Source organism: Myxine glutinosa, chromosome 5 (assembly GCF_964187855.1).
Source record: "Myxine glutinosa chromosome 5, kmMyxGlut1.1, whole genome shotgun sequence".
NCBI lineage: Eukaryota > Metazoa > Chordata > Myxini > Myxiniformes > Myxinidae > Myxine > Myxine glutinosa.
Window position 1 is genome coordinate 103,219,267 of NC_136265.1, and position 25,467 is coordinate 103,244,733.

Sequence of the window (25,467 nt, forward strand, 5' to 3'; positions counted from 1 at the left end):
ACACTGGGAGGTTGTCACACAGGGAGGTTGTCACACTGGGAGGTTGTCACACAGGGAGGTTGTCACACTGAGAGGTTGTCACACAGGGAGGTTGTCACACTGGGAGGTTGTCACACAAGGAGGTTGTCACACTGGGAGGTTGTCACACTGGGAGGTTGTCACGTTGGGAGGGCCTTTTCACATCCACAACTTGTCCACAAAAGTTAGTCCGAATTTGTCCACAACTTTTTGGGATATCATGCTCATGGACAGGCAGACAGCGGTGAAAACATAAACTCCAGCTACCTTGGGTAGTGGGTACAGAAAAATAGTAGACCTCGGTCGAGCACATACCTCCGGCAGGCTGAAGAGTTTACATTTTGTATTCCACTGATTGGCCAGATCTGGATCTCGATCAGAAGAAGAAGAAGAAGACCACTCTTTTTGCATCTTCAAATTTTTATGGCTGCCATCGCAGTTTAAAGGCTATTGGGCACAATCCTGGACAGGTAACCACTCCGACACAGGATACTCGAATGGCTCATTCATCCCAAGAAGCAGGTACTCATTTTTCACACCTCAGAAGGATGACAGGCCGAGTCAACCCACCTGGTGTTAATTCAACGTCATGACAGGGGCTTGAACTTAGGACTTTGCGATCTTAAGCCGGCTATCTTAACCGTTAAAACAACACCATGCTTATCTGGACCTTTTCTGGAATCGAAAAGGCTTCTGGTTGTCAAACACCCAATTAATCCATTAATTATCTTCAGTAAAACAAAGGAAGAAGTCCCCTTTATGTTGTCATAGTTACGGTAAGCAATGGTATTGTCCTCCTGGCACAATCAAACAACACCAATGTTTTTTTGTGTTTTTTTTTTTGTGAACCACATTCCTCGTGTTGCAATCGAAGAAAGTACAGAACAGAAACTGCTGCGTCACATTGGAAAGTTGCGCTTTGTGACATTTTTACTGAAATGTTGTTTCTAAAAGTCTAAAACGACCTTTTCCGTGAAGGTAAAGGTGAGGGTAATTTATGGGATTGTGCGTCCAACGTGCTCCGTGGGATTTGAAAAATGAATGTGGAGGAAGTGGGTTCCATGTTTCGATTTGGTGTAAATTGTTGTTGTTATGAGTCACGTGACTGTGACATGCGCGAGGATGATGCTTGTTTTCTGTCGCATTTGGAAGCTGCTGCTGGACGATGATGGACCCTGAACACCAAGTGAGACTCTTCCTTTCACCGTGAACACCAAGTGAGACTCTTCCTTTCACCATGAACACCAAGTGAGACTCTTCCTTTCATCCTGAACACCAAGTGAGACTCTTCCTTTCATCCTGAACACCAAGTGAGACTCTTCCTTTCATCCTGAACACCAAGTGAGACTCTTCCTTTCATCCTGAACACCAAGTGAGACTCTTCCTTTCATCCTGAACACCAAGTGAGACTCTTCCTTTCATCCTGAACACCAAGTGAGACTCTTCCTTTCATCCTGAACACCAAGTGAGACTCTTCCTTTCACCGTGAACACCAAGTGAGACTCTTCCTTTCATCCTGAACACCAAGTGAGACTCTTCCTTTCATCCTGAACACCAAGTGAGACTCTTCCTTTCATCCTGAACACCAAGTGAGAATCTTCCTTTCATCCTGAACACCAAGTGAGACTCTTCCTTTCACCGTGAACACCAAGTGAGACTCTTCCTTTCACCGTGAACACCAAGTGAGACTTTTCCTTTCACCGTGAATACCAAGTGAGACTCTTCCTTTCACCGTGAACACAAAGTGAGACTCTTCCTTTCATCCTGAACACCAAGTGAGACTCTTCCTTTCACCGTGAACACAAAGTGAGACTCTTCCTTTCACCGTGAACACAAAGTGAGACTCTTCCTTTCACCGTGAACACCAAGTGAGACTCTTCCTTTCATCCTGAACACCAAGTGAGACTCTTCCTTTCATCCTGAACACCAAGTGAGACTCTTCCTTTCACCGTGAACACCAAGTGAGACTCTTCCTTTCATCAATAACTTGAACATCTGTTGGCAAAACATCATGGAACTCTTCCTGATTCCTTGCCTGGTTTTATCCTCACTCGTTCTTCATGTTGGTAAGTTTTCCTCGTTTTCTTCGAGGAGTCTGAGTTGACGTGAGTTTGAAGAGCTGATTCTGTGTCAATGGTTTAACCTTTTACAGGAATAATCGAAATTCTTCTTTGCTCAAAGTTAAAAAAGGTAAAACGATTGAAATTTTCTTCCTTCATTCATAAATACCGGTACAGACCAAACAAAGTTGCGAGTTTGGGGTTTTTCGGATGACACTTTGAGAGCAGGTGTCTTGCAAAATAAGGACATAAACACTAAAGGTAAATTGTAATCGACCAACCTACCTGCAATACCTTCGTCTTATTTGTTTTCTTTCATCCTCAAAATTATTCACACTTTGCGGGATTAGTCTTGGAGGGGAACAGTTCTGGATTGTGTGTTTCGGATCCCGTTGGCCAAGGCTGACGATCGCCAACAGAAGGTGATTTTGGTATAAATTTGTCATTTTTACAGTTTGTCGCCGATAACTCACCGACTCTATCCAAAAGATCCCGTGACATCTTTAACGTGCGCTGAACAGGTGGTCCTCCGGTGTAACGGTGTTACCTGTCCTGCCGACCTTATGTGTAATATGTTCCGCAGAGGCAGATTTCAGGTGTTTCAAATGTCCGTTACCTGGCACTTGTGTGATCCATTTTCTGGTTAACATGTGTGTGAAACGTATGGAAAGGGACCACGTGTTCATTTCCGAGAACTCTTGTTTCGATTTTAATATCCTTAAGGCAAAAACTTTGTTTAACTGGAAGGAAATTCCACTAATTTTCCTGTGAGGCATTTTACATGATGTTCAAATTTCACATTATTCTGGGTTTTTTTAACCTTTGTTATGGAAGGAAGGTAGATGGAGGGTATCTATGGATTCAGCCCTCCTTGTTTGTTTACCTGTATGTGAGCAGGTTATCTCAAAAACTTATGGACTGATTCAGATGAAACTTGGTGGAGAGGCTGGGTGAGTGACAAGGAGGAACTGATTCGATTTTGGTGAAGATCTGAATATGGATTCGGATATGAGAATTATTTAATTTTTTAAGTGATTCTTCACCATTGGAAGAAAGGGGCCAAATACGATACATAGCAGGATATCTCAAAAACTTGTGGACTGATTCAGATGAAACTTGGTGGAGAGGCTGGGTGAGTGACAAGGAGGAATTGATTCGATTTTGGTGAAGATCTGAATAAGGATTCGGATATGAGAATTATTTAATTTTTTAAGTGATTCTTCACCATTGGAAGAAAGTGGCCAAATACGATACATAGCAGGATATCTCAACAACTTGTGGACTGATTCAGATGAAACTTGATGGACAGGCTGGGTGAGTGACGAGGAGGAATTGATTCGATTTTGGTGAAGATCTGAATAAGGATTCGGATATGAGAATTATTTAATTTTTTAAGTGATTCTTCACCATTGGAAGAAAGGGGCCAAATACGATACATAGCAGGACATCTCAACAACTTGTGGACTGATTCAGATGAAACTTGATGGACAGGCTGGGTGAGTGACGAGGAGGAATTGATTCGATTTTGGTGAAGATCTGAATATGGATTCGGATATGAGAATTATTTAATTTTTTAAGTGATTCTTCACCATTGGAAGAAAGGGGCCAAATACGATACATAGCAGGATATCTCAAAAACTTGTGGACTGATTCAGATGAAACTTGGTGGAGAGGCTGGGTGAATGACAAGGAGGAACTGATTCAATTTTGGTGAAGATCTGAATATGGATTCGGATATGAGAATTATTTAATTTTTTAAGTGATTCTTCACCATTGGAAGAAAGGGCCCAAATACGATACATAGCAGGATATCTCAAAAACTTGTGGACTGATTCAGATGAAACTTGGTGGAGAGGCTGGGTGAGTGACAAGGAGGAATTGATTCGATTTTGGTGAAGATCTGAATAAGGATTCGGATATGAGAATTATTTAATTTTTTAAGTGATTCTTCACCATTGGGAGAAAGTGGCCAAATACGATACATAGCAGGATATCTCAAAAACGTGTGGACTGATTCAGATGAAACTTGGTGGAGAGGCTGGGTGAATGACAAGGAGGAACTGATTCAATTTTGGTGAAGATCTGAATATGGATTCGGATATGAGAATTATTTAATTTTTAAAGTGATTCTTCACCATTGGGAGATAGGGCGAACAACGATACATAGCAAGATATCTCAAAAAGTTATGAACTGATTATTACAAAACTAGGTGGATGTGTTGAGTGTCTGACAAGGACAAATAGATTCGATTTTGGTGAAGATCTGAATATGGATTCGGATATGAGAATTATTTAATTTCTTAAGTGATTCTTCACCATTGGGAGATCGGGCCAAAAACGATACAACAACAACACAACATGCATTTTAAGGCCATGTTCCCTGCTAGAGCGGGGGTTAGCCTTGCGGTCCCCATGACAATCTTCTCCATTTTGCCCTATTTTCTGCATCTCTCCTTGTTAACCCCCTTGCCCGCATTTCTTCTTCCACCATCTTTAGCCAAGTCTTTCTCGGTCTTCCCCGTCCTCTACTTCCTTCTACATTAACTTCCACCACTCTTCTCAACCAGTCACTTTCATCCTTCCTCAATACATGACCAAACCATCTCAACCTGTTCCTCTTCACAGCATCAATCACAGGCAATATTCCCATCATCTTTCGCAATTCATCATTTGTCTTCCTCTTTCTCAACGATACTCCGCACATCCATCGAACCATTCGCATTTCCACCCTTTCCAGCCTTCGTTGCTGCTCTACGTTCATTACCCATGTCTCGCTCCCATAAATCATAACACTTCTCACACATGCAGCATACACCTTTCCCTTCAGCTTCAGCGACACTCTCCTCCTCATCAGCACGCCACTCAGTTCCCGAAACTTCTTCCATGCACATCTCACTCGAGCAACCGTTGCCGAGTCTGATCCACCTTCTCCATTCAGCATGTCTCCGAGGTAGCAAAATGTTTTCACACCTTCCAGCTTCACGCCGTCTCCAAGATCCAACTCAACATTTCCTCCATCTGCAGCTCCCTCTGTGCACACCTTACATTTGAATGTAGCTGCCACACTGGTTAATGACCCTCTCAGACCACTACATTTTTGATGAACCCACTCAGCACACATTGTACATTGAATGGAGTTCACCCCGACACCCTTCCTACACACAGCACACGGCCACTTCCCAGTTCTTTCCACCTCACCACATGCTTTACCACTTGCCATCACCTTTGTCTTTCCGATATTCACCTTCAGACCTTTTGTCTCCATACATTCCTTCCACTTGTTCATCTTTTCCTTCAGTCCATCCATACTTTCCGCAATCAACACCAGATCATCTGCATACAACAACTCCCATGGTAAACCCTCCTTTACGGTCTGAGCCAGCACCTCCATCACAGCTACAAATAGTAGTGGACTTAGTACCGACCCCTGATGCACTCCCACCTTCACCTCAAACTCACCACTGTTCCCGTCCTTCGTCCTTACAGCTGTGCATGCTCTTTTGTACATTGCCATCACTACTCTGATCAACCATTCCTCCACTCCTAACTTCCTCAATGCCCATGTCAATACTTTGCGTGGAACCCTATCGAATGCTTTCTCCAGATCAACAAACCCAAAAAACAACTTCTTCCTCTTATCCATGTACTTCTCCTGCAACTGCCTCACAATGAAAAGCGCATCTGTCGTTCCTCTTCCTGGCATAAATCCAAACTGCATTTCGTCGATCTTCACTTTCTTCCTTATCCTCCTCTCCAACACCCTTTCCAATACCTTCATTCCATGCTCCAATAACTTTATCGCTCGGTACGAGCCACACTCCAGAGGGTCACCTTTCCCCTTGTATAGAGGGACGAGGGTACTCACTTCCCAATCCACTGGAATGCGGCCTTCTTTCACCACCAAATTACAGATCTCTGTCATTCTCTTCACACCCCAACTTCCTGCTGCCTTCAACATATCTCACACAACTCCCGTCGGCCCTCCCGCTTTTCCACTCTTCATTGCTTTTATCGCTTCCTCAACTTCCTTCTCAGTTATCTTCTCTGCCGGTCCTAAAACTGGGTTACTCTCTATGTTGCCATCCCATTCATTCTCTGTATTCAACAGCATTTCCATATATCTTTTCCATCTTCCTTTAATTCCATCTGGGTCGACAACGATTTGTCCCACTTCATCCTTCAAGCAACTCACCCCCATCACATCACACCTCTCTTTCGCTATCTGCTTTGCAATCCTGAAAAAACGATACATAGCAGGATATCTCAAAAGGTTGTGGACTGATTCAGATGAAACTTGGTGGAGAGGCTGGGTGAGTGAGAAGGACGAATTGATTCGATTTTGGTGAAATCTGAATATGGATTCGGATATGAGAATTATTTAATTTTTTAAGTGATTCTTCACCATTGGGAGATCGGGCGAACAACGATACATAGCAGGATATCTCAAAAAGTTACAAACTGATTATTACAAAACTAGGTGGATGTGTTGGGTGTCTGACAAGGACAAATAGATTCGATTTTGGCGAAGATCTGAATATGGATTCGGATATGAGAATTTTTTTTTTTTTAAAGTGATTCTTCACCATTGGGAGATCGGGCGAACAACGATACATAGCAGGATATCTCAAAAAGTTATGAACTGATTATTACAAAACTAGGTGGATCGGTTGAGTGTCTGACAAGGACAAACAGATTCGATTTTGGTGAAGATCTGAATATGGATTCGGATATGAGAATTATTTAATTTCTTAAGTGATTCTTCACCATTGGGAGATCGGGCCAAAAACGATGCATAGCTGGATATCTCAAAAAGGTGTGGACTGATTCAGATGAAACTTGATGGACAGGCTGGGTGAGTGAGAAGGACGAATTGATTAGATTTTGGTGAAGATCTGAATATGGATTCGGATATGAGAATTATTTAATTTTTTAAGTGATTCTTCACCATTGGGAGAAAGTGGCGAAATACGATACATAGCAGGATATCTCAAAAACTTGTGGACTAATTCAAATGAAACTTGGTGGAGAGGCTGGGTGAGTGACAAGGAGGAATTGATTCGATTTTGGTGAAGATCTGAATATGGATTCGGATATGAGAATTATTTAATTTTTTAAGTGATTCTTCACCATTGGGAGAAAGTGGCCAAATACGATACATCGCAAGATATCTCAAAAAGTTACGAACTGATTATTACAAAACTTGGTGGATGTGTTGGTTACGTGACGAGAACAAGCCGATTCGATTTTGGTTCAGGTCCGAATCCAGATCCAACCTATCAGTGGGATGCAAAATGTCAAATGTTCACCGGGTGGAGGAACGAGCTCTGCCGAGTTCCGATCTAGTTCTAAACTTGTGTCTTGGTTTCCTTTTTGATGTTTTCAGTTTTGTTCGACTTTGCATTTCTTCTTTTTAATAACTTGATGTTTAATCTTCATGATTGTAAGATAGTCCCTGCCCTCCATTTTGTCCATCTTGGCCAGATCATGAATGTTAAGACATTCCAAAGGATTCAAGGCAGGAATCTGGTTAAATAAGTTGATTTTTTTTCTTTTTAATAGGATATATCTGATTTATACAAACTGCCATTTTGGACCTCCACAGGCAGGGAATTGCACAATAAAGCACAGCATCCTTTAATCATGGATGCCTGCTGCTCAAATTTTAATTGTTAACATTAAGTATCCCATTGTCATCTTTCAAATGGTTGCCATAGCAATTTAACTCAGCCAATCACAGCCGTGATCCAATCAGGTTGAGATGATGTCATGAGGAACAGAAATCTGTAATACGAGAGCTAAATGTTGAACGGTTTTTCAAATATCTCATACACAAAGTACAGGGACGGATGATCGGTCGGTCAGACGGACATCATTTTAGTGTTCCCCTGTCTCGAACCTTGATGGAGGGATGGATGTGGGACAAAAAGGATCTCGTGGTTGGTATTCTGGAAAGGTCACCAAACTCCTCCATACCTGAAACTCTGCGCAGGCCAATACATAACATCCAATTATTAACATAGTGGTGGCTTTAATTATCATCACAACTGACATAAAGTGTTTTCTTTTATGAAATGGCCATGATCTCTGGTCCTGCATTTAGACTTGGTCCCAGGCACTCAATTTTGGAGAATCCACAACTTCTCTCTCAACAATGAATGGAGGCCTTGAATCGAAACCAGTTTTGTGTCTCTGGACATAACTCGATCTTTCGACTCAGTCTCGCAACCCGCTCTATTTGGCAAGCTAGCTTTCTACCTGTGGCATCCATGGTCACCTTCAGTCCTGGCTCATTCACTTCCTCCAGTCAGCACTGATTACCTTCGCAAAAGCGGAAGGTTATGTTTTGATCGCTGTGTATTTATTTGTATGTCTGTGTGTGTGTGTGTGTGTGTATGTTATTCGCATAACTCAAAAAGTATTCAACCGAATTGCATGAAATTTGGTGGGATGATTGGTTATTATACGGGACACATTTGATTAGATTTTGGGAGCAATCGGGTCAAAGGTCAAGGTCAAGGTCACGAAAAGGTCAAAATCGTATTTTTACCATAGCGCGGTCAATTTTTATCCAATTGGCATGCAACTAATGCCAAAATGTTCAGAATTCAATGCCCGATCTTGTGATATACGACATGACCCAGTGAAGACATTACCCTTGTTAGCGGTTGGGGGTCAAAGGTCAGGGGGTCACGACCTTGCAAAATGTGCGTTTTTTGTCATAACTCGGTCAATTCTTATCCGATTTGCATGAAATCAGCACCAAACTGTTCACTGTTCTGTTCCCTACACTCCCATGCCAAGTACAGAACAGTAGCTGCGGCGAAGGTATGCGCTCTACCGAGTGCCCGTTCTAGTTGTTATTATTATTATTTTTTTGTATACAGAATCGATGCCCGTGTAAGAGCTAACACACTGAACATGAAAACATGAACAGACACATAAAATATACAATGAAGGGAGCAGGAGACAAGAGGGGGAGAGAGGAAAGCACACAAGCACAGCAACAGGAGAGAACAGGGACGTCGGTAGATCTGTGGAAGGGTTGGGGAAGGAGGGAGGGGTACACGGTTTAAAGCAAACAAACACTTCTAAGAATTTCACTTCTAGGAATTTCAGGAAAGAAGTTGTGGATTTAAAGAGGCGGATTTGGGTGTTTTAACAGGGTAGAAAAGATCAAGGTTTTGGAAGGGGGAAGATAAAAGATGGTGGTGAACAGCTGTTTTGAAGACCTGGAGGGAGGAATGGGATTGAAGAGAGTGAGAGAGTTTGTTCCAGAGGTGGGAGAAAAGAGGAATGAAAGAGTGAAGGTGAGCAGAGAGTCTTGATTTTGGCAGTTTCACCATAAGAGGGTTGCTGGCAGATTTTGTGTGTCCTACAGGAATATTTTGGGGACAGAGCACAGACAGCAGGGGGAGCTAGGTCGGAGAGGAGTCGGTAGAAGACAAAGACCACCTACCTACATGCCGTGAGAGAGAGAGAGAAAGGCCTTCAGAAACTGCTTCATCGTGGGGGATTCCAATGATTCTGAAAGCTTTGGTTTCAACCGCGTGAAGCCGAGCTAGGTGTGAGGCAGGAGCACCGGCCCAGAGGGGACAACAGTATTCCAATGAGATGCGGATGAAAGCCTTGCATGTGGTGAGGAGCTCAGAAGTGCCTAGAAAGGACTTTGCACGACTGAGGATTCCCAATTGACGACTGGCTTTGGAGGCCAGCTTGGAAATGTGGTTTTCCCAGGAAAGATCATGGCAGATAGTGAGACCCAAAAGCTTGAGTGACAGAACATCTTCAAGAGGATTGTTGAGAAAGTAGATGGGAGGGTTGTCCAGATGGTCTTTTCGGAGAGACAAAGTGAGAGTGTGAGATTTGTCAGGATTGAAAGACATGTTCCACTTGTTTGACCAGTTTGATATTTTGTCCAGGTCTCCGGAGAGTGAGGGGGCTGCACACTGCTGATCTGAGGATTGAGAGATAGAGAGGCAGAGCGTGGAGTCATCAGCAAAGAGATAGAGAGGATTTTCAAGAGAGTCGGAGAGTTCATGAATGAAGACCAAAAAAAGCACAGGGCCCAGAACACTGCATTGAGGAACTCCAGCCTCGACAGGAATGGAAGATGAGAGAAACCCATTCAGGGCCACACGTTGACTGCGACCAGAGAGGAAGTCAGCAAGCCATGCATGGAGGTTTCCATGGATACCTTAGGAGGAGAGTTTGGCGAGCAGAGCTGGGTGCCAGACCATATCGAAGGCACGTGATATGTCAAGGGAGACAGCTCTGATTTCCTGTTTTGCATTGAGGACCTCCATCCATTGTTGAGACAGTAGAAGCAACATGTCCAGACTAGGGTGACCTGGTCTGAAACAAAATTGATGATCAGAGATCAAGCCATTGGAGAAGAGGAAGGATTTGATATCAGAAGCAATGATGGATTCTATGACTTTGCTGATAATTGGAAGCAGGCTGATTGGTCTGTAGTTACAAGGATCTGTTTTTGCACCATTTTTGTGTAAAGCGGTAATGTTTGCTGATTTCCAAGCTGATGGCAGATGACCTTGAGCAAAACAGAGGGTGAAAAGAACAGAGAGAGGGTGAGATGGAGCGGCAGAGCAGGATTTTAGGACCTGTGGGCTGATGCCGTCTGGTCCAGTTGCAGAATCAGAGTCGAGGTTTGACAGAAACTTCTCCACCTTGTCAGGAGAGCAGGACACAGAGTCCAGGAGCAGCTGGGTATGAATGGGTAAGGTGGGTACAGAGAGCGATGGGTTTGGGACAAAAGATTTTGAGGCAAACACAGAGTTGAGGCGTTCGGCTTTTTCACGTGCGGAGTGAGCTGTGTAGCCATTTGAGGTAAGGGAGGGGATGGAGGGGGAACAAACACCAGAAACAGATTTGACCAGACACCACCAGGATTTGGAGGAGGGAGAAAGGTTTGAGAGTTCAGTCTTGAGAGTGGAGAGATAGTGCTTCCTGACTCTCCTGAGGGTCGACACACACTTGATCCGATCTTTGTGAAAGGAACTGAGATTGCGTTCAGTTGGATTAGCCTTCCAAGAGGCAAAGGCTAATTGTTTCTGGGCAACTGCCTCACCACAAGCTTCAGTGTACCATGGACGGGAGGAAGGGTATGAAAACTGAAGACTAGATGGGATAAATATGTGCATGAGAGAGAGCAGTTTACTTTGGAAGAACTCCCAGGAAGAGATTATGTCAGAGGCAGTAGAGATGGGAGACCAGTCCAGATAATTGATGGCTGCTTGCAGACCGTGCCAGTCGGCCTGAGTGAAATGCCAGACTCGTCGGCGCTGAGGAGGCTCTCTGAGAATGGCCAGAGAGATGTCCACTTTAACAAGCACATGATCAGAAGAACCGATTGGAGCAGAAGAAGAGCAGCAGACATTTGCAGGGAAGTTAGTCATAACCAAGTCCAGAAGAGAAGATACTCCATTGACTGAGATCCGGTCGGGAAATTGACAGATTGTGTCAGTCCCAATGAGTCGCAGATGTCCTTTGCTGAGGTGCAATGACTGGCGAGAGATGTACCCACACCCAGCCAGCTGGCATGATGACAGCTGAAGTTGCCACATATGCGGAAGAGAGAGTTGGGATGAGTTGATAGAAGTTGGTCCATGTTGTCAGGCAGCGAGATGTAGATGGAGTCCTCACTGTTTGGAGGACGGTAGAAAACACATGAGCAAAAGGTGGGAGCAGTGAGGAAGCCATAACCAGAGGTACTCTTGGGGTGGGTGGAGTGAGGACAGTGCAAGGAGAGTGAGGAAGAGAGTTTTTGATAAAGATAGCAACCCAACTTCCAGGACGAGGCTCAGGTCTATCGTACCGGAGGAGGGAGTAACCCGGGAGAGATATTAAGGAATAAGAGACATCTTGAAGGAGGAAAGTTTCTGTTCAGATTTCAGATTAAGTCTGGTTTGTCAGAAGCAACCTGTATGGAGAGAACAGAATCCTTCTATCTTCTCCGTCATTATCGCCCATGATCTTTCATGGGACAAACATGTGACAAACCCGGCAACAAAGGATAGTCACTGCATGGGTCTTCTGTGAACAGATCAGGTACCAATGTTATGATGGTGTATAAGGCCTTCATAAGAAGCTCCAGGGAGTGTAGCTCCCAACTATGGCCTGGCACAAGGAGTGTGGCTCCTCAATTCGGCCTGGCACAAGGAGTGTAATGTGACTCCTCATTTCGGTCTGGCACAAGGAGAGTGGCTCCCCACTTTGGCCTGGCACAAGGAATGTGGCTCCCCACTGCGGCCTGGCACAAGGAGTGTGGCTCCTCACTGCGGCCTGGCACAAGGAGTGTGGCTCGAGTGTGGCCCCTGCGTGCATGCGTCCGTCCATCCATGATAGGTTTTCGTTCCCGCAATAACTTGGGAGTGGCTGAAGGAATCTAAGTAAAACTTAGTCACATTAGTATGTATTATGATGCAAAGATGGACTGATTAGATTTTAGAGTCAAAGGTCATGTCAGATAAAAAGGTGATACTTGAGAACAGCTGAAGGGATGTAAGTCAAACTTGGTACAAGTATGTATCATGACGTAATAATGCGTAATAATGCCATTAAATATGGAATGTTATATTAAAGTGTTGTTTGAGTTATTTAAAAAATAAAAGGTTTTGCGTATTTTTAAAACCCACAACTATAATATTCCGACATTTGCTCTTCACAGGATCACAGGTTCAGGATGCGAACATCTGCACAACCGATGGATGGAAGAAAATGTGTGTCCGCCAATTGGTGATCGCCCTGCAGGGCGAGACCGTAACTCTTCCTTGCCAGTTTACTTATGATGATGCATTAGTCATAAAAGAACGGAAACTGATCATTTCCAGACATCAGACTCAACAAGGAGACGTCATTCTCTACGACAGCGACACAAATTACAGAAAGGAAGAATTCAAGAATAGGCTTCAACCTATTGGAGACCCTAAAGAAGGCAATGGGTCGGTGAAGATCAGTGACCTGAGACTGGAGGATGAAGGGACTTACACCTTCCAATTTGAGTACTATGAATTGAAGTGGGGTGTTATCTGGAATTATGTCTCTTTCCAAACAAAGATGGGAAAGGGAACAAAGCTTCAAGTTCACGGTAGGTTTCCATTGTTAAAAACTTACTTTCACATTGGTAAAATCATTTCATGAATGTGTGAGTCATCGGCTGATGAGGGAGACATTCCGCATACTCAAAACGTCTCTTTCTATTCCTCTCTCACTGTGTGATTTGATGACCTTTCGACATAACCAGAGTTGTTTCCCTATTGTTCGGAGTGCACCCTCACAGGAGTAACAACAGGATTGGGAGTTCCTTGCATCAGGATGAAAAAAAATAAATCCTGAAGCTCCTAAAATGTGGACCGCAGTGGCATTTGGAAATTCTCACAATGTCATCAATTTTGGTTCTTGAATCTCTCCTAAAACCTGAACCTCTTTAAGGTTTTCCCTGAATTATTACTTTTCTTGCTTTGTAAAGCTTTGTAAAGTTATTTATTCATTACTAGCGGAGATTTGTTTGTTTGTTTTTTTTCTTTTGTATACAGAATCGAGGCTCGTGAAAGAGCTAACATTTATTTCACAAACAAATCAAACAGACAAACAAAATATATAAAAAGAGGGAGCGGAAGACAAGATGGGGAGAGAAGGGGAAGCACACAAACACAACATTTGAGAGCAGGGAGATGTGTGGGAGGGAGAGGGCTTGGGGGGAGGAGGCATGGGAAGGGAGGGGGGGCATTCTATCCCTCTCACCACGATATAACCTTTCACTATTTATCAACATTTATCTACATTCTATCCCTCACACCATGATATAACCTTTCACTATTTATCAACATTTATCCACATTCTATACCGGTGCAACACACGGGTGGGAGGCCGGAATCTCAAACAAAAAGAGTCGAGAAGTTTTATGAAAACTTCCACCCACATTAGGACACGTGCAGTCGTACAGGGACCTCCAAAAGCTGCCCAGAAAATTTGGTGGGACTGGCCCCAAAACTGGGAGTAGTGTGTAAAATCAATTTACCTTCAATGATGAAACTGATATTACCGAACCGGCGAATGTTTCCACATGCGGAAAATGGTGAAACTGCAATGCCTAACTTGTGAATGGCTTTACATGCGGAGAGAGAAGCTTCCTTTTGGTGGAAATTCTAAAAAAGAAATTGTATTGAGAAATTTATGAAACCTCCCACCTAGCTTAGGACACCCGCTGGGACCCCAAAAGGTTTCACAGAAAGTTATAAATAAACAAAATAAACAATTATAGTTGCTATTGAGCTGACAGGATGGCCGATAGGTATGCACGCTCGCCTATAGGCCGTCTAGCCTGGGTTGGAATCCCGACCCAGCTGTAAACTGCCATCCTGGTGTTTCACTGGCAGGGTGAATCATCAATGTGTGTGCCGTCCCCGAGATGGACGCCAAACGGACTTCCCGTCTGCTAGAATTCGTTGGTGGATGTTAAGAATCCACCGGCGTCCTTCGTGAAGAGTAGGCGAGCTACCGCCGGCACCCTAAACAAATCACTAATTCCTGCCCTGACCAGCAGTGGGCGGTGCATCAGCGTCATAGCCACGCCCACAATGATGCTACTCCGCAGGCGACCATGTGCTGCATACAAATGGAGAATAGTTGTAATTCTCATGAATGATTATTTGTGGTGCAACGGTTCAGACTTGCGAGTGTCCTCTCTGAGTCAGCGATTCGAACCCCGAGTCATACCAAAGAATAAAAATGGTACGTGCTGCTTCCTTGCTTGACATTCATAATGTAAAATGATAGAACACAAGCAAGCAACCATATGTTGGGAATAACGCAGGCTGTGATGGGCCTAATGGCCTCCTCCTACGTTGAAGTTCCTTGTAAGGAACTCGTATTATTATTCAAGTTGGGTTACACGATCAAGATAGGTTATTTAGACTTTAACAAAACATCAAGAAGATTTATGTTTAAATCTGCAATAAAACATTTAGGTGGGAATACACCATGGGAATGGTGGGCCAAATGACCTAATTTCCTCATAAGTCAGCTCCCAACCAATGCAAGAGGGGTTGTGCCCATGACCTGACCCTCGGTGCCCACAGCACTTATGCAAAGGATTTGTATAGAAATCAAAGAAAAGTCTTCACACACACACACACACACACACACACACACACACACACACACACACACACACACACACTCCCTTTATGGGGCTGACATTTGGCGGACCCGAATGGGAGGGTGGCGGTAATTTGGCGGACTCGAGTGGGAGGGTCACTGAGATTTGGCGGACCTGAGTGGGAGGGAAGGGTGTGATTTGGCGGACCTGAGTTGGAGGGGGCCTGAGATTTGGCGGAACTGAGTGGGAGGGGAGGCTGTGATTTGGCGGACCTGAGTGGGAGGGTGGCTGCGATTTGGCAGACCTGAGTGTGAGGGGAGGTTGTGATTTGGCAGTCGTGAGTGGGAGGGGAGGCTGTGATTTGGCAGACCTGAGTGGGATGGTGGCTGTGATTTGGCAGACCTGAGTGTGAGGGGAGGCTGTGATTTGGCAGACCTGAGTGTGAGGGGAAGCTGTGATTTGGTGGTCGTGAGTGGGAGGGGAGGCTGTGATTTGGCGGACCTGAGTGGGATGGTGGCTGTGATTTGGCAGACCTGAGTGTGAGGGGAGGCTGTGATTTGGCGGTCGTGAGTGTGAGGGGAGGCTGTGATTTGGCGGACTCGAGTGGGAGGGTGGCTGTGATTTGGCGGACCGAGTGGGAGGGGAGGCTGTGATTTGGCGGATCAGAGTGGGAGGGGGGCCTGAGATTTGGCGGACCTGAGTGCGAGGGGAGGCTGTGATTAGGCGGACCTGAGTGGGAGGGGAGGCTGTGATTTGGCGGACCTGAGTGTGAGGGGAGGCTGTGATTAGGCCGACCTGAGTGGGAGGAGAGGTTGTGATTTGACGGACCTGAGTGGGAGTTGAGGCTGTGATTTGGTGGACCTGAGTGGGAGGGGAGGCTGTGATTTGGTGGACCTGAGTGGGAGGGGAGGCTGTGATTTGGCGGACCTGAGTGGGAGGGGGGCCTGAGATTTGGTGGACCTGAGTGGGAGGGGGGGTCTGTGATTTGGTGGACCAGAGTGGTAGGGGGGTCTGTGATTTGGCAGACCTGAGTGGGAGGGGAGGCTGTGATTTGGCAGACCTGAGTGGGAGGGGAAGCTGTGATTTGGCGGACCTGAGTGGGAGGGGAGGCTGTGATTTGGTGGACCTGAGTGGGAGGGGAGGCTGTGATTTGGTGGACCTGAGTGGGAGGGGGGTCTGTGATTTGGCGGAAAAAGAGTGGTGGGGGGGCCTGAGAATGATCATGGTGGCAGTAACGCATGCATGCACACCCACATGAACACTCACACATGTGCATAGGTCGTGATTTGCACGTACACATGCAGGATGATTCACATGTTTGCTTTTGGTTTTGCTTTGGCATGTCTTGTATTGTTTTGCATGACATCATGTGCTGTGTACTGTATGCACACATATTATTTTTTCTGTTATATACACATATACATATTGTTGTGCACATGTATTGAAAACACATGTTATGTTTTAATATTATTTATTACATTTTTTATTTTTTATATTAAAAAAGGGTGTCTCGACAGAGATGATGGCATTGATCCAGAAATGTGCTTGTGGATTGATTCCCTGGCCTCCCAGAGAGGATGTGGGTCGAATGGAGACAGGGACGTGGGGGTTGTACTATGTAACGGTACAAGGTACAATCCGTGGTCGGTTGTACCTGTTGTTGCTGCACTTGAGCATGGGGAGTAACTGTTGCAATCGATATTTCTGGGTTCTTCCAGACTTCTTTATTCTTTGTTCCTTTCACACTTGTTTCTACTTTTCCACATTTCTCTTTATTCAATCGAATTCTTGCATTTTCTTTCTTTCTTTCTTTCTTTCTTTTCTCTTTTTCGTGTTTGTCCAAAGAGAAGTGAATTCTTGTATAATTATTTTCTGAAAGGTTCACTTGGCTGCACCTGCATGAGTTTTAGGGTTGTGGAGTTGTGTCTCAAACCTAAATCCTATCCAGGTCCCTCCTGATGACTCCATCTTCACTCTTTACTTCTTCAGGTTCCTTTTGATGACTCCGTCTTTACTTTTTACTTCTTCTGGTTCCTTCTGATGACTCCATCTTTACTCTTTACTTCTTCCGGTTCCTTCTGATGACTATCTTTACTCTTTACTTCTTCCGGTTCCTTCTGATGACTCCATCTTTACTCTTTACTCCTTCCGGTTCCTTCTGATGACTCCATCTTTGCTCTTTACTTCTTCCGGTTTCTTCTGATGACTCTATCTTTACTCTTTACGTCTTCCGGTTCCTTCTGATGGCTATCTTTACTCTTTACTTCTTCCGGTTCCTTCTGATGACTCCATCTTTACTTTTTACTTCTTCAGGTTCCTTCTGATGACTCCATCTTTACACTTTACTCCTTCCGGTTCTTTCTGATGACTCCATCTTTACTCTTTACTTCTTCCGGTTTCTTCTGATGACTCCAATGCAGTATTTGGTCTTCCAGTTGATTTTAATCCAGATTGAAAAGGGTTTGAGAAGAGTATCCCAGTACAGTACAAGTATTTCAGAAGCCGATTCATAATAGAATCCTCCAGAAGCTTGGAAATAAAAGGTAAACGAGAAGCAGGACTATGATTTTGAAGGTTGAAGGAGCTGTGCTCCCACGTAGTCGGAAGAATGGACGCGACAAAAAGCTGGAATTCGTCTGAGTTTCTTTATTGTCACAAAACAACTCGGGTACTCTGAAAAACCCGTTTATCGGGCAGCAATATATATACACACATTATCCCGGAGCGTTTGCCCGGGAAAGGCGAGAGGGGGCGTGGCCGGGCGTCCTGGCCGCGGCCTGGCAAGTCGAGGGCGGGCATGCCCGGGCATGCCCGGGCGTCCCGGCCGAGGCCTGGCAAGTTGAGCACGGGCCTGCCCGGGCGTCCTGGACGAGCCCGGCATGGTGATCACTCCGCATCCTTGGTAGGTGCAAGGCGATTGTGTAAACCCAGCGGTAGCCGCTACAGGTCGTTTTTGTGTCCAGTGATGGTTTGTTCAAGGTATCAATTGGTATGGCTTGTTTAAACAAGGATGGAATTATATAGACATGCGTTGCAAATATCCTATGTGCATTATAACTGGAGATGGAACAAAAAGTGAGGAAGGAAGGAACATGATCAGGTAAGATACTGATGTTTTTTTTGTTTGTTTTTTTCTTTTTTCTTTGAGATACCGATGATTACCTGGACAGCACCAGTCAACAGTTCTGACAGGTAAGAGGTGATTGAAACAGAAGGACGTATTACAAGATGACTCGCACTGTTTTGCAGAAAACCCTCCCCTTTTTGGGTGGTGTATAGGCAACGAAGCGCTGCCTCACATGCTCCGGGAAGTTTATGTTTTAGCAATGGAAAGGTAGGGCACGGCGATTGTGAATGCGACAGGTTTAACGATGTGCTCGGCCTGAACTGCAGGAAAATCAAAATGCCAGTGGGGGGGAGTCAGCTTTCCTACTAATGACGTCATTGTGGGTGGAGTCAAGTCAGCTGTCCAACCAATGGGCGGAAAGAGAGAAACAGACGGACAGAAAACTGCCGCTACTTTAATATATAGATGTAGAAAGTGCATTACAAACACATCGTATTGTCGTGTGCTCTGTACGATTGGCTGACGCTACATTACCAAACGTGTGGCCTGGCGTTTATTACAACGCAGGCAATTCTGCGCACATCTTTTGCCCATTAAACCTGTGACTTTCAAAGTCATGAAAGTCTTGTCTCATATCTATTAATTTAATTGTTCATTTTGATATTTAAATTTAAGCACTTCTTTTTTTGCAGTCTACAAGAGATAGTTGTTGTTCTTGTTGTTGTGGTTCTTGTTGGGGTCGATTTTTGAAATGTGCACCCATTGGTTGGACAGCTGCCAGAACCCACTCACATTTGTTGGTTGACTCCACCCACCATGACTCCCAGACGAAATAAGATGACCACCATCTTGGTTTTCTGGTGGGCCTAAGACATCAGGCCTGTAGGCCTCTGCTGATTTTGCATTGCCCGGGTTTGTTGCGTTAGATTTCCATTGGCTTTGTTTTTGGTCAATTGTTGATTTGAAGGGTGGAAGGGTCTATTCAAGTGTTACGTAATATCTTAGGAGGTGTGAAACCAGACCTGGCTGTCTGACTCGTAATTGATATTGAACCAAACTATAAATACCTCCGAGATCAATTGTATAATACCTTCGACAGCAAGAATGAGGTAGTTGGGTCGACAGAGGAGGTGAAAATATATGTATTTTTTGTCGCAGGTTGTGTTTGCCCTATATTTTTAAAGTTTGAACACTGGCTATCATGTCGCCCAAGAGTTGCATTTTACCACTTAACAAAACTAGTTTTGTGTTTAAACCTCTATTTTTAAGCATGCGATGTGTTGCGGTAAATTTTGATTACAACCTATTCGTCGATCCTCGTATCACAGTGTTTAAGTGTGGACGTGTGGTCCTACAGTGCGTCCGAATATCCGGCGGGTGTGGAAGGAGTTTGACAAATCCGGCACGCCTGACCTGCTCAAGTGTGAGGCCGAGGCGAAGCCCGAGCCCAACATCTCCTGGCTCAACCCACAGGGCCGGCTCGTCGATTCCGGTGACCTGCTAAATCACAGAGAACCAAATGGCCTCATAACAAAAATCAGTAGCTTGAACATCATGGGAGAAGAACAAGATGGAGTATACATCTGCATGGTGGAGAATAAGTATGCCAAGGTGCAGAAACATTTGATTGTTGAAGGTCCTCAAAAGAGCAACAACACAGCACACTCCAGCAACAAAAGCAATCTGTGGTTCATCGTCGGCGGGGTGGCTGCAGCGATTATCCCATTGGTCCTGCTATTGGTTGTCTACAAGTGGAGATGTCGATCAAGCCGAGAAGGTTGAAATCTATTTCCCTTTGTTGTGTTTATGATCAAGTTTTGCTGTTGTTGTTGTTGTTGTTGTTGTTGTTGTTGTTGTTGTTGTTGTTGTTGTTGTTGTTGTTGTTGTTGTTGTTGTTGTTGTTGTTGTTGTTGTTGTTGTTGTTGTTGTTGTTGTTGTTGTTGTTGTTGTTGTTGTTGTTGTTGTTGTTGTTGTTGTTGTTGTTGTTGTTGTTGTTGTTGTTGTTGTTGTTGTTGTTGTTGTTGTTGTTGTTGTTGTTGTTGTTGTTGTTGTTGTTGTTGTTGTTGTTGTTGTTGTTGTTGTTGTTGTTGTTGTTGTTGTTGTTGTTGTTGTTGTTGTTGTTGTTGTTGTTGTTGTTGTTGTTGTTGTTGTTGTTGTTGTTGTTGTTGTTGTTGTTGTTGTTGTTGTTGTTGTTGTTGTTGTTGTTGTTGTTGTTGTTGTTGTTGTTGTTGTTGTTGTTGTTGTTGTTGTTGTTGTTGTTGTTGTTGTTGTTGTTGTTGTTGTTGTTGTTGTTGTTGTTGTTGTTGTTGTTGTTGTTGTTGTTGTTGTTGTTGTTGTTGTTGTTGTTGTTGTTGTTGTTGTTGTTGTTGTTGTTTTTTTTTTTTTTTTGCTAACTCAGCACACGCTCACTGAAAGCAAATCCTTACTCCAAGTGTGTTTCATAAGATTTAAATCTGGAGTCTTCATATCACTCTTCAGTTTGTTGTAATGTCTATTCAAACTCTTCCAATCTAGAAATTGATATGCTGAAGTAGGCCAATGCCTGAAGGTTGCTACCTCATGCAATTTAAGATGTCGTCACTTCATCATAAGGTTTATGCCTTCATTAAACTCCTTGTCCCATCCCATTACTCCAGACCCTCTCAACCTTCTCCTCCACCTTCTGGAAATGCATCTGTTTAAATGTGGTGACAAAGACTGAAAATGCGCATCTCTTATATTTCTCAGGTAACGTGGCTCGTGCTGAAGCAATTCTTCAAGAACTGGTGAGTCAACATCATTTCATTATTTAATACATTTAATACATGAGTAAACCCGCTCACAAAGGGAGGGGCAGGAAGGGTCATTCCTCTTTGGGGTATGTAGATTACAGTCGATCTATGGTCGGGTCTCAAGAACATTGGGTGTGTGTTCATTTACCAAGTTTCTTGTGGAGAGATCGCCAAGTGGTTTAAGCATTCAAGCAAGCACTCCATTCAAAACCGTTAAGGAACGGCTGGCTTGGCAAGCGCTAGCTAGCTGCTTGGTAAAGGAGCACAACCCGGGCTTCCTCCCTTTCAGTTTCGTGTTAAACAACAGGAGCAAGTTTCAAAAGTTTGCTACGAAAAATGCCACGGTAGCGGCAGAAAGGGCCATGTTATAAACCCAACATTTGTGGGTTATATAAGATTACAGTAGATCTTCGCTCAGTTCTGCAAGTAACCCTTACTTCATGGATGGCGGGATTCCTCCAAATTTCTTCATTTGGTGTTATAAAGAGCATTAGCAACGTTTAAAAAGCTAAGCATACGTGTTTGTGGTTTATAGTATTTTTACTTCCTGTAGAAGCCTGGTGTTGGCTTAGCGGTTAGGGTGCCGGCTTGGGATCCTAGGATCCTGGGTTTGAATCCCGGTCGATCGCTGAATTAACGCCACGGGGGTCGACTCAGCCTGTCATCCTTCCGAGGTCGGCAAATTGAGTACCAGCTTGCTGGGATGAATGATCCCGGTGTGTACCCTGGTTTAGAATAGGTACACCGTATCCCTGCGCATCGTAAGCGCATGACCAAGGGTTGGCATCAGGAAGGGCATCCGGCCATAAAAAAAAACAAAAAACATTGCCTCAAACAGGGAACGATGATTGTCATGGGGCCCGCAAGGCTAACCCCCGCTCTAGCGGGGAAAATGGCCTTAAAACGATCATTCATTCATTCATTGTAGAAGCCATTGCTCCCACGGAAACGCCATTATCACTATAAGCTATTTATACACGTTATCACTGCAGGAAAAACGCCTTGGGGAAGTGGGACATTATTAGTATTAATATTGTTTTGTAATAACATTAACAATATGCGATTATCATTAATTTTGTTATTAATCGCGTCTTTAGAAAAACGCCACGATAAATCTTCTGCTTTGGACAAATGCCACGATAAAGCTAATGTAACATTTATATACACCTCAACACGCAACGCCATTGACGGCAATGGTGGGGAAAACCCGCTCGGTGGAGAAAACTCCCTCGGGGAGGGGGAAAAATGAATGCGCTACAACCTTCATTGTGTTACCCTTCGTTATCCTGTCAAGTTTGGTTGAGATTGGATAAGTAACGACGGAATGTATTGGTGTCAAAATTTCATCGGACAGACGCCAAATGGCATATTTTAGTATGATGATAGTATACTATTTCAAAGCTCTATTGGATGTGTTATTCAGCAAGTTCTGGCAGGTTTATCAAATTTTAGTGAAGAAGCCACACAAGGTTTAAGGTCTTGGAAGACCGGAGAAACAGAGGATACCGAAGGTTAACCTGACAACAGTAAGGTGAGGAACAGGTGGACACAGAACAAGAAATTCGAGGAACAAATAGGAAATGGAGGTTTTCAGTGCGCGGAGTGTTAATGGGGGTAGATAGGGACAGCAGAAGGTGCAAGATGCCAATTGAAGACAAATGTGGTTCTGAGGGAAGAATGGATTTTGATTGTCTCTAGGGGCTTTACAAGTACAAAAAGGAGGAACAACGGACTGGAAGTGAGCAATAAGCCTGGATTTAACGTTTACAAAGAAAGGGTTACAAGAAGAAGACATTCGTCTTGGAGTAACGGCAGCGGGCTGGAAGCAGGAAGAGAAAGACTAAAACTGAGGAATTGGAAAACTTGACAGTTTCTCTCTATATCAACCTTGTCACATCCCTTATTTGTCCAACTCTTCCTCTCTTTTGACCTTCAACTCACCTGTTTATGGTTTCCTCTCTCTTTCTACTGTTCCTTCATTGTGTTCTGATCTGTCCTCTTCCACGAGCCTTTGCTTTGTAAGCCACAACATCCCATTTGAAAGCAAGTTTGTGGTTTTGGTACTTGTTGTTTTGGAACAGTTTCCTATCACCATGGCAACTGCCAATCTTGTTTTCCAATTTTTAATATATAATAAATCCTAATTTTGACTTCTTACTTTACTTACATAATTCAAGAAGTGCAGATTACATGTTTTTATCACATTTTGGTGATGAACTCTGCATATGTTGCGGTCTGTCTGACAGGAAGATGATGTGGGCAACACCTACTTGGCTCCAGGGAAGGATCGATGCGAGGAATCGGAGATTCCATTGTACGAGACATTGCAAATTGAAAACATTTCCATGCTTCCGATTCCGCCTTCTGCCGAGAGTGAAACGAATGTGTCACAAGATGACATGCCTCGGGGGTCGGGTATGGAGGAGGTTGTTGATTAACAAAAGCACATTCAAGAGTGGACACCAGGGATGAGAGGGAGGAAGCTGGACGTTAATGTAGTCAAAGTGAAGAAATAAAAGGGAAGGACATTGAGAGGAAATGGGAAGAGAAAGGAGGGACATGAATGGAACGTGTGGGGAAATGTGGGGGTGTATCGAAAAGTTTCACCGAGCTTGTCTACCGACTGGTATGGATGACCCTGGAGAGACGACTACATCCGTACAACCTTATTCCAGTCCCTTCGAGAATTTGCGATCACGCCAGCCCATTATCAACTGAAGATTTGGGAATATTTGAGTCATGGAAGTGACATGATGTGGCAGACTTTGAACATTTTATAGCAGGACTCATCTCAGAATGAGTCAGGATTTGCCTTCTTTGTTTCCCGTAAAGCGTACTTTCTAACTTGCTGGCATTTACTATTCTGTATCATAACCGAATTTGCTGAATAATACCAAAGATGCATCATTATCAAATCATTTCTTTAGCAAACTCGTACCGGTATGTCATGGTGAAGATGGCCATTTTGTTAGCCATCTTGTGTCAACTGTCCTGACATTGCTGTCTCTGGCAGATTAATCAAGTCTGTGTTGTCTGTCTGTCTGTCTCTCTCTTTGTCTGTCTCTCTCTGTCTGTCTCTCTCTGTCTGTCTCTCTCTGTCTGTCTCTCTCTGTCTGTCTCTCTCTCTCTGTGTCTGTCTGTCTGGGGGTGGGTGTTTAGTTGAAGACGTGAATGTGGTCTCTTTTTGTTTTGTTTTATTTTATTTTTTTCTGCATGATATTGTATATGCACATCAACCAATCTGTTTTAACATTATCAGTTCTTGGTATCATTTGAGTTGCTGCCGTGAGTTAAGCGAGGGACAATGGTGTAAACGCATTTGCTTTTTTTATACTTTGTCATTTCTGCTTTGCTGATTTTTTTATCTTTTCAATGCTGTTTGTCTTTTCTTTCTTCCCTTTATTTGCTCATTGGTGCTTTTGGTACATGTTGAATGGCCACGAGTACCCTTCATACATTTGATTTGATTATCCAAGAATCATATCTTCCGTCCAACAGTAACACTCCCATCTAACATCCACAGTCACTTTCTTGGCAGAGAGTACACTCTGTTATGTTGTAATTTGATTACCTGTTCACAGCTGTGCTAGTTATTGTCAACCTTTGCACAACTCATATAATCTCGTGCCGGTTGCCTGTCATTACCTTGAACTGCCACCTCTTGTGGTTGGAAGTATTTTAATCACAAAACACGTTTTAGTTGAACAGCTCAACTTGGTTTTCTGGTATATCCTGAGTTTCTTGTGCTTATTGTATCCGAGCTGGTGAACATCCGTACGTGTTCATTCCTTAAGAATTATGCCTCGTTCATTAATCTCTCTCTCTCTCTCTCTGTCTCTCGCTGTCTCTCTCTGTCTCTCGCTGTCTCTCTCTGTCTCTCTGTCTCTGTCTGTCTGTCTGTCTGTCTGTCTGTCTCTCTGTCTGTCTGTCTCTCTCTGTCTGTCTGTGTCTCTCTCTCTGTCTGTCTGTGTCTCTCTCTCTGTCTCTCTCTCGCTCTCTCTTAATCTGTTTCTTCCTGCTGCAAATTTACATCAATCCTGGAACTTATTCCACAAAGACCCGTGTAACTGTTGTTTAAGCAAATATTATTATAATAACTTCCTGTGGTGGCTGGGCGCTGTATTAGCATACTTGCACTTCCGCCTTCTTCCCGCCATACCGTTTTGTCCGCGACGAACGAAAGAATTGATCGGCTCCATTTTTGATTTAAAACCCGACCGTTGGATAGAGATAAGCTGAATCTCAATTTATTGAACCTCTTGAAGTAACTTTAGGCAGATTATTGTATTGTGTGGATGCAAATGTATCGTAGTAGGTTTTGTGTAAATCGTACAGCAAGTTCGTTATGCCGCCATGATTAACGGCATGTACTGAATGGCTGTATTTTTCTTTTTTCAATTTTTACGTTAATTAAAAACATGATTTTGAAACCAA

At 43.9% G+C, this 25,467-nt stretch overlaps 1 protein-coding gene across 2 annotated transcripts; it reads left to right on the forward strand.

Moving 5' to 3' along the window:
* Positions 1-950: 950 nt before the first annotated feature.
* Positions 951-25,467, forward strand: LOC137427304 (CD276 antigen homolog). Of its 2 annotated transcripts, XR_013623527.1 has the most exons (6): positions 1,160-2,084; positions 12,763-13,182; positions 19,620-20,039; positions 20,990-21,027; positions 23,280-24,184; positions 24,795-25,467. XR_013623527.1 is itself a non-coding variant. In XM_068116713.2 (5 exons), exons 1-5 carry the CDS (start codon positions 2,030-2,032, stop codon positions 23,469-23,471), a joined length of 1,125 nt encoding a protein of 374 aa, XP_067972814.2. In that variant the 5' UTR covers positions 951-2,029; the 3' UTR covers positions 23,472-25,467. The 2 variants fall into 2 exon arrangements, 1 of the variants encoding a protein (XP_067972814.2); XM_068116713.2 differs by having other exon boundaries at positions 951-2,084; positions 23,280-25,467.

What these genes read in the sequence shown, in the direction of transcription:
- LOC137427304 (XM_068116713.2), top strand. Translation starts at nt 2,030, where the DNA reads ATGGAACTCTTCCTGATTCCTTGCCTGGTTTTATCCTCACTCGTTCTT. An exon ending in AACAAAGCTTCAAGTTCACG is followed by an intron (nt 13,183 to 19,619) that starts GTAGGTTTCCAT and finishes GTGGTCCTACAG; the next exon opens with TGCGTCCGAATATCCGGCGG. An exon ending in AAGCAATTCTTCAAGAACTG is followed by an intron (nt 21,028 to 23,279) that starts GTGAGTCAACAT and finishes TCTGTCTGACAG; the next exon opens with GAAGATGATGTGGGCAACAC.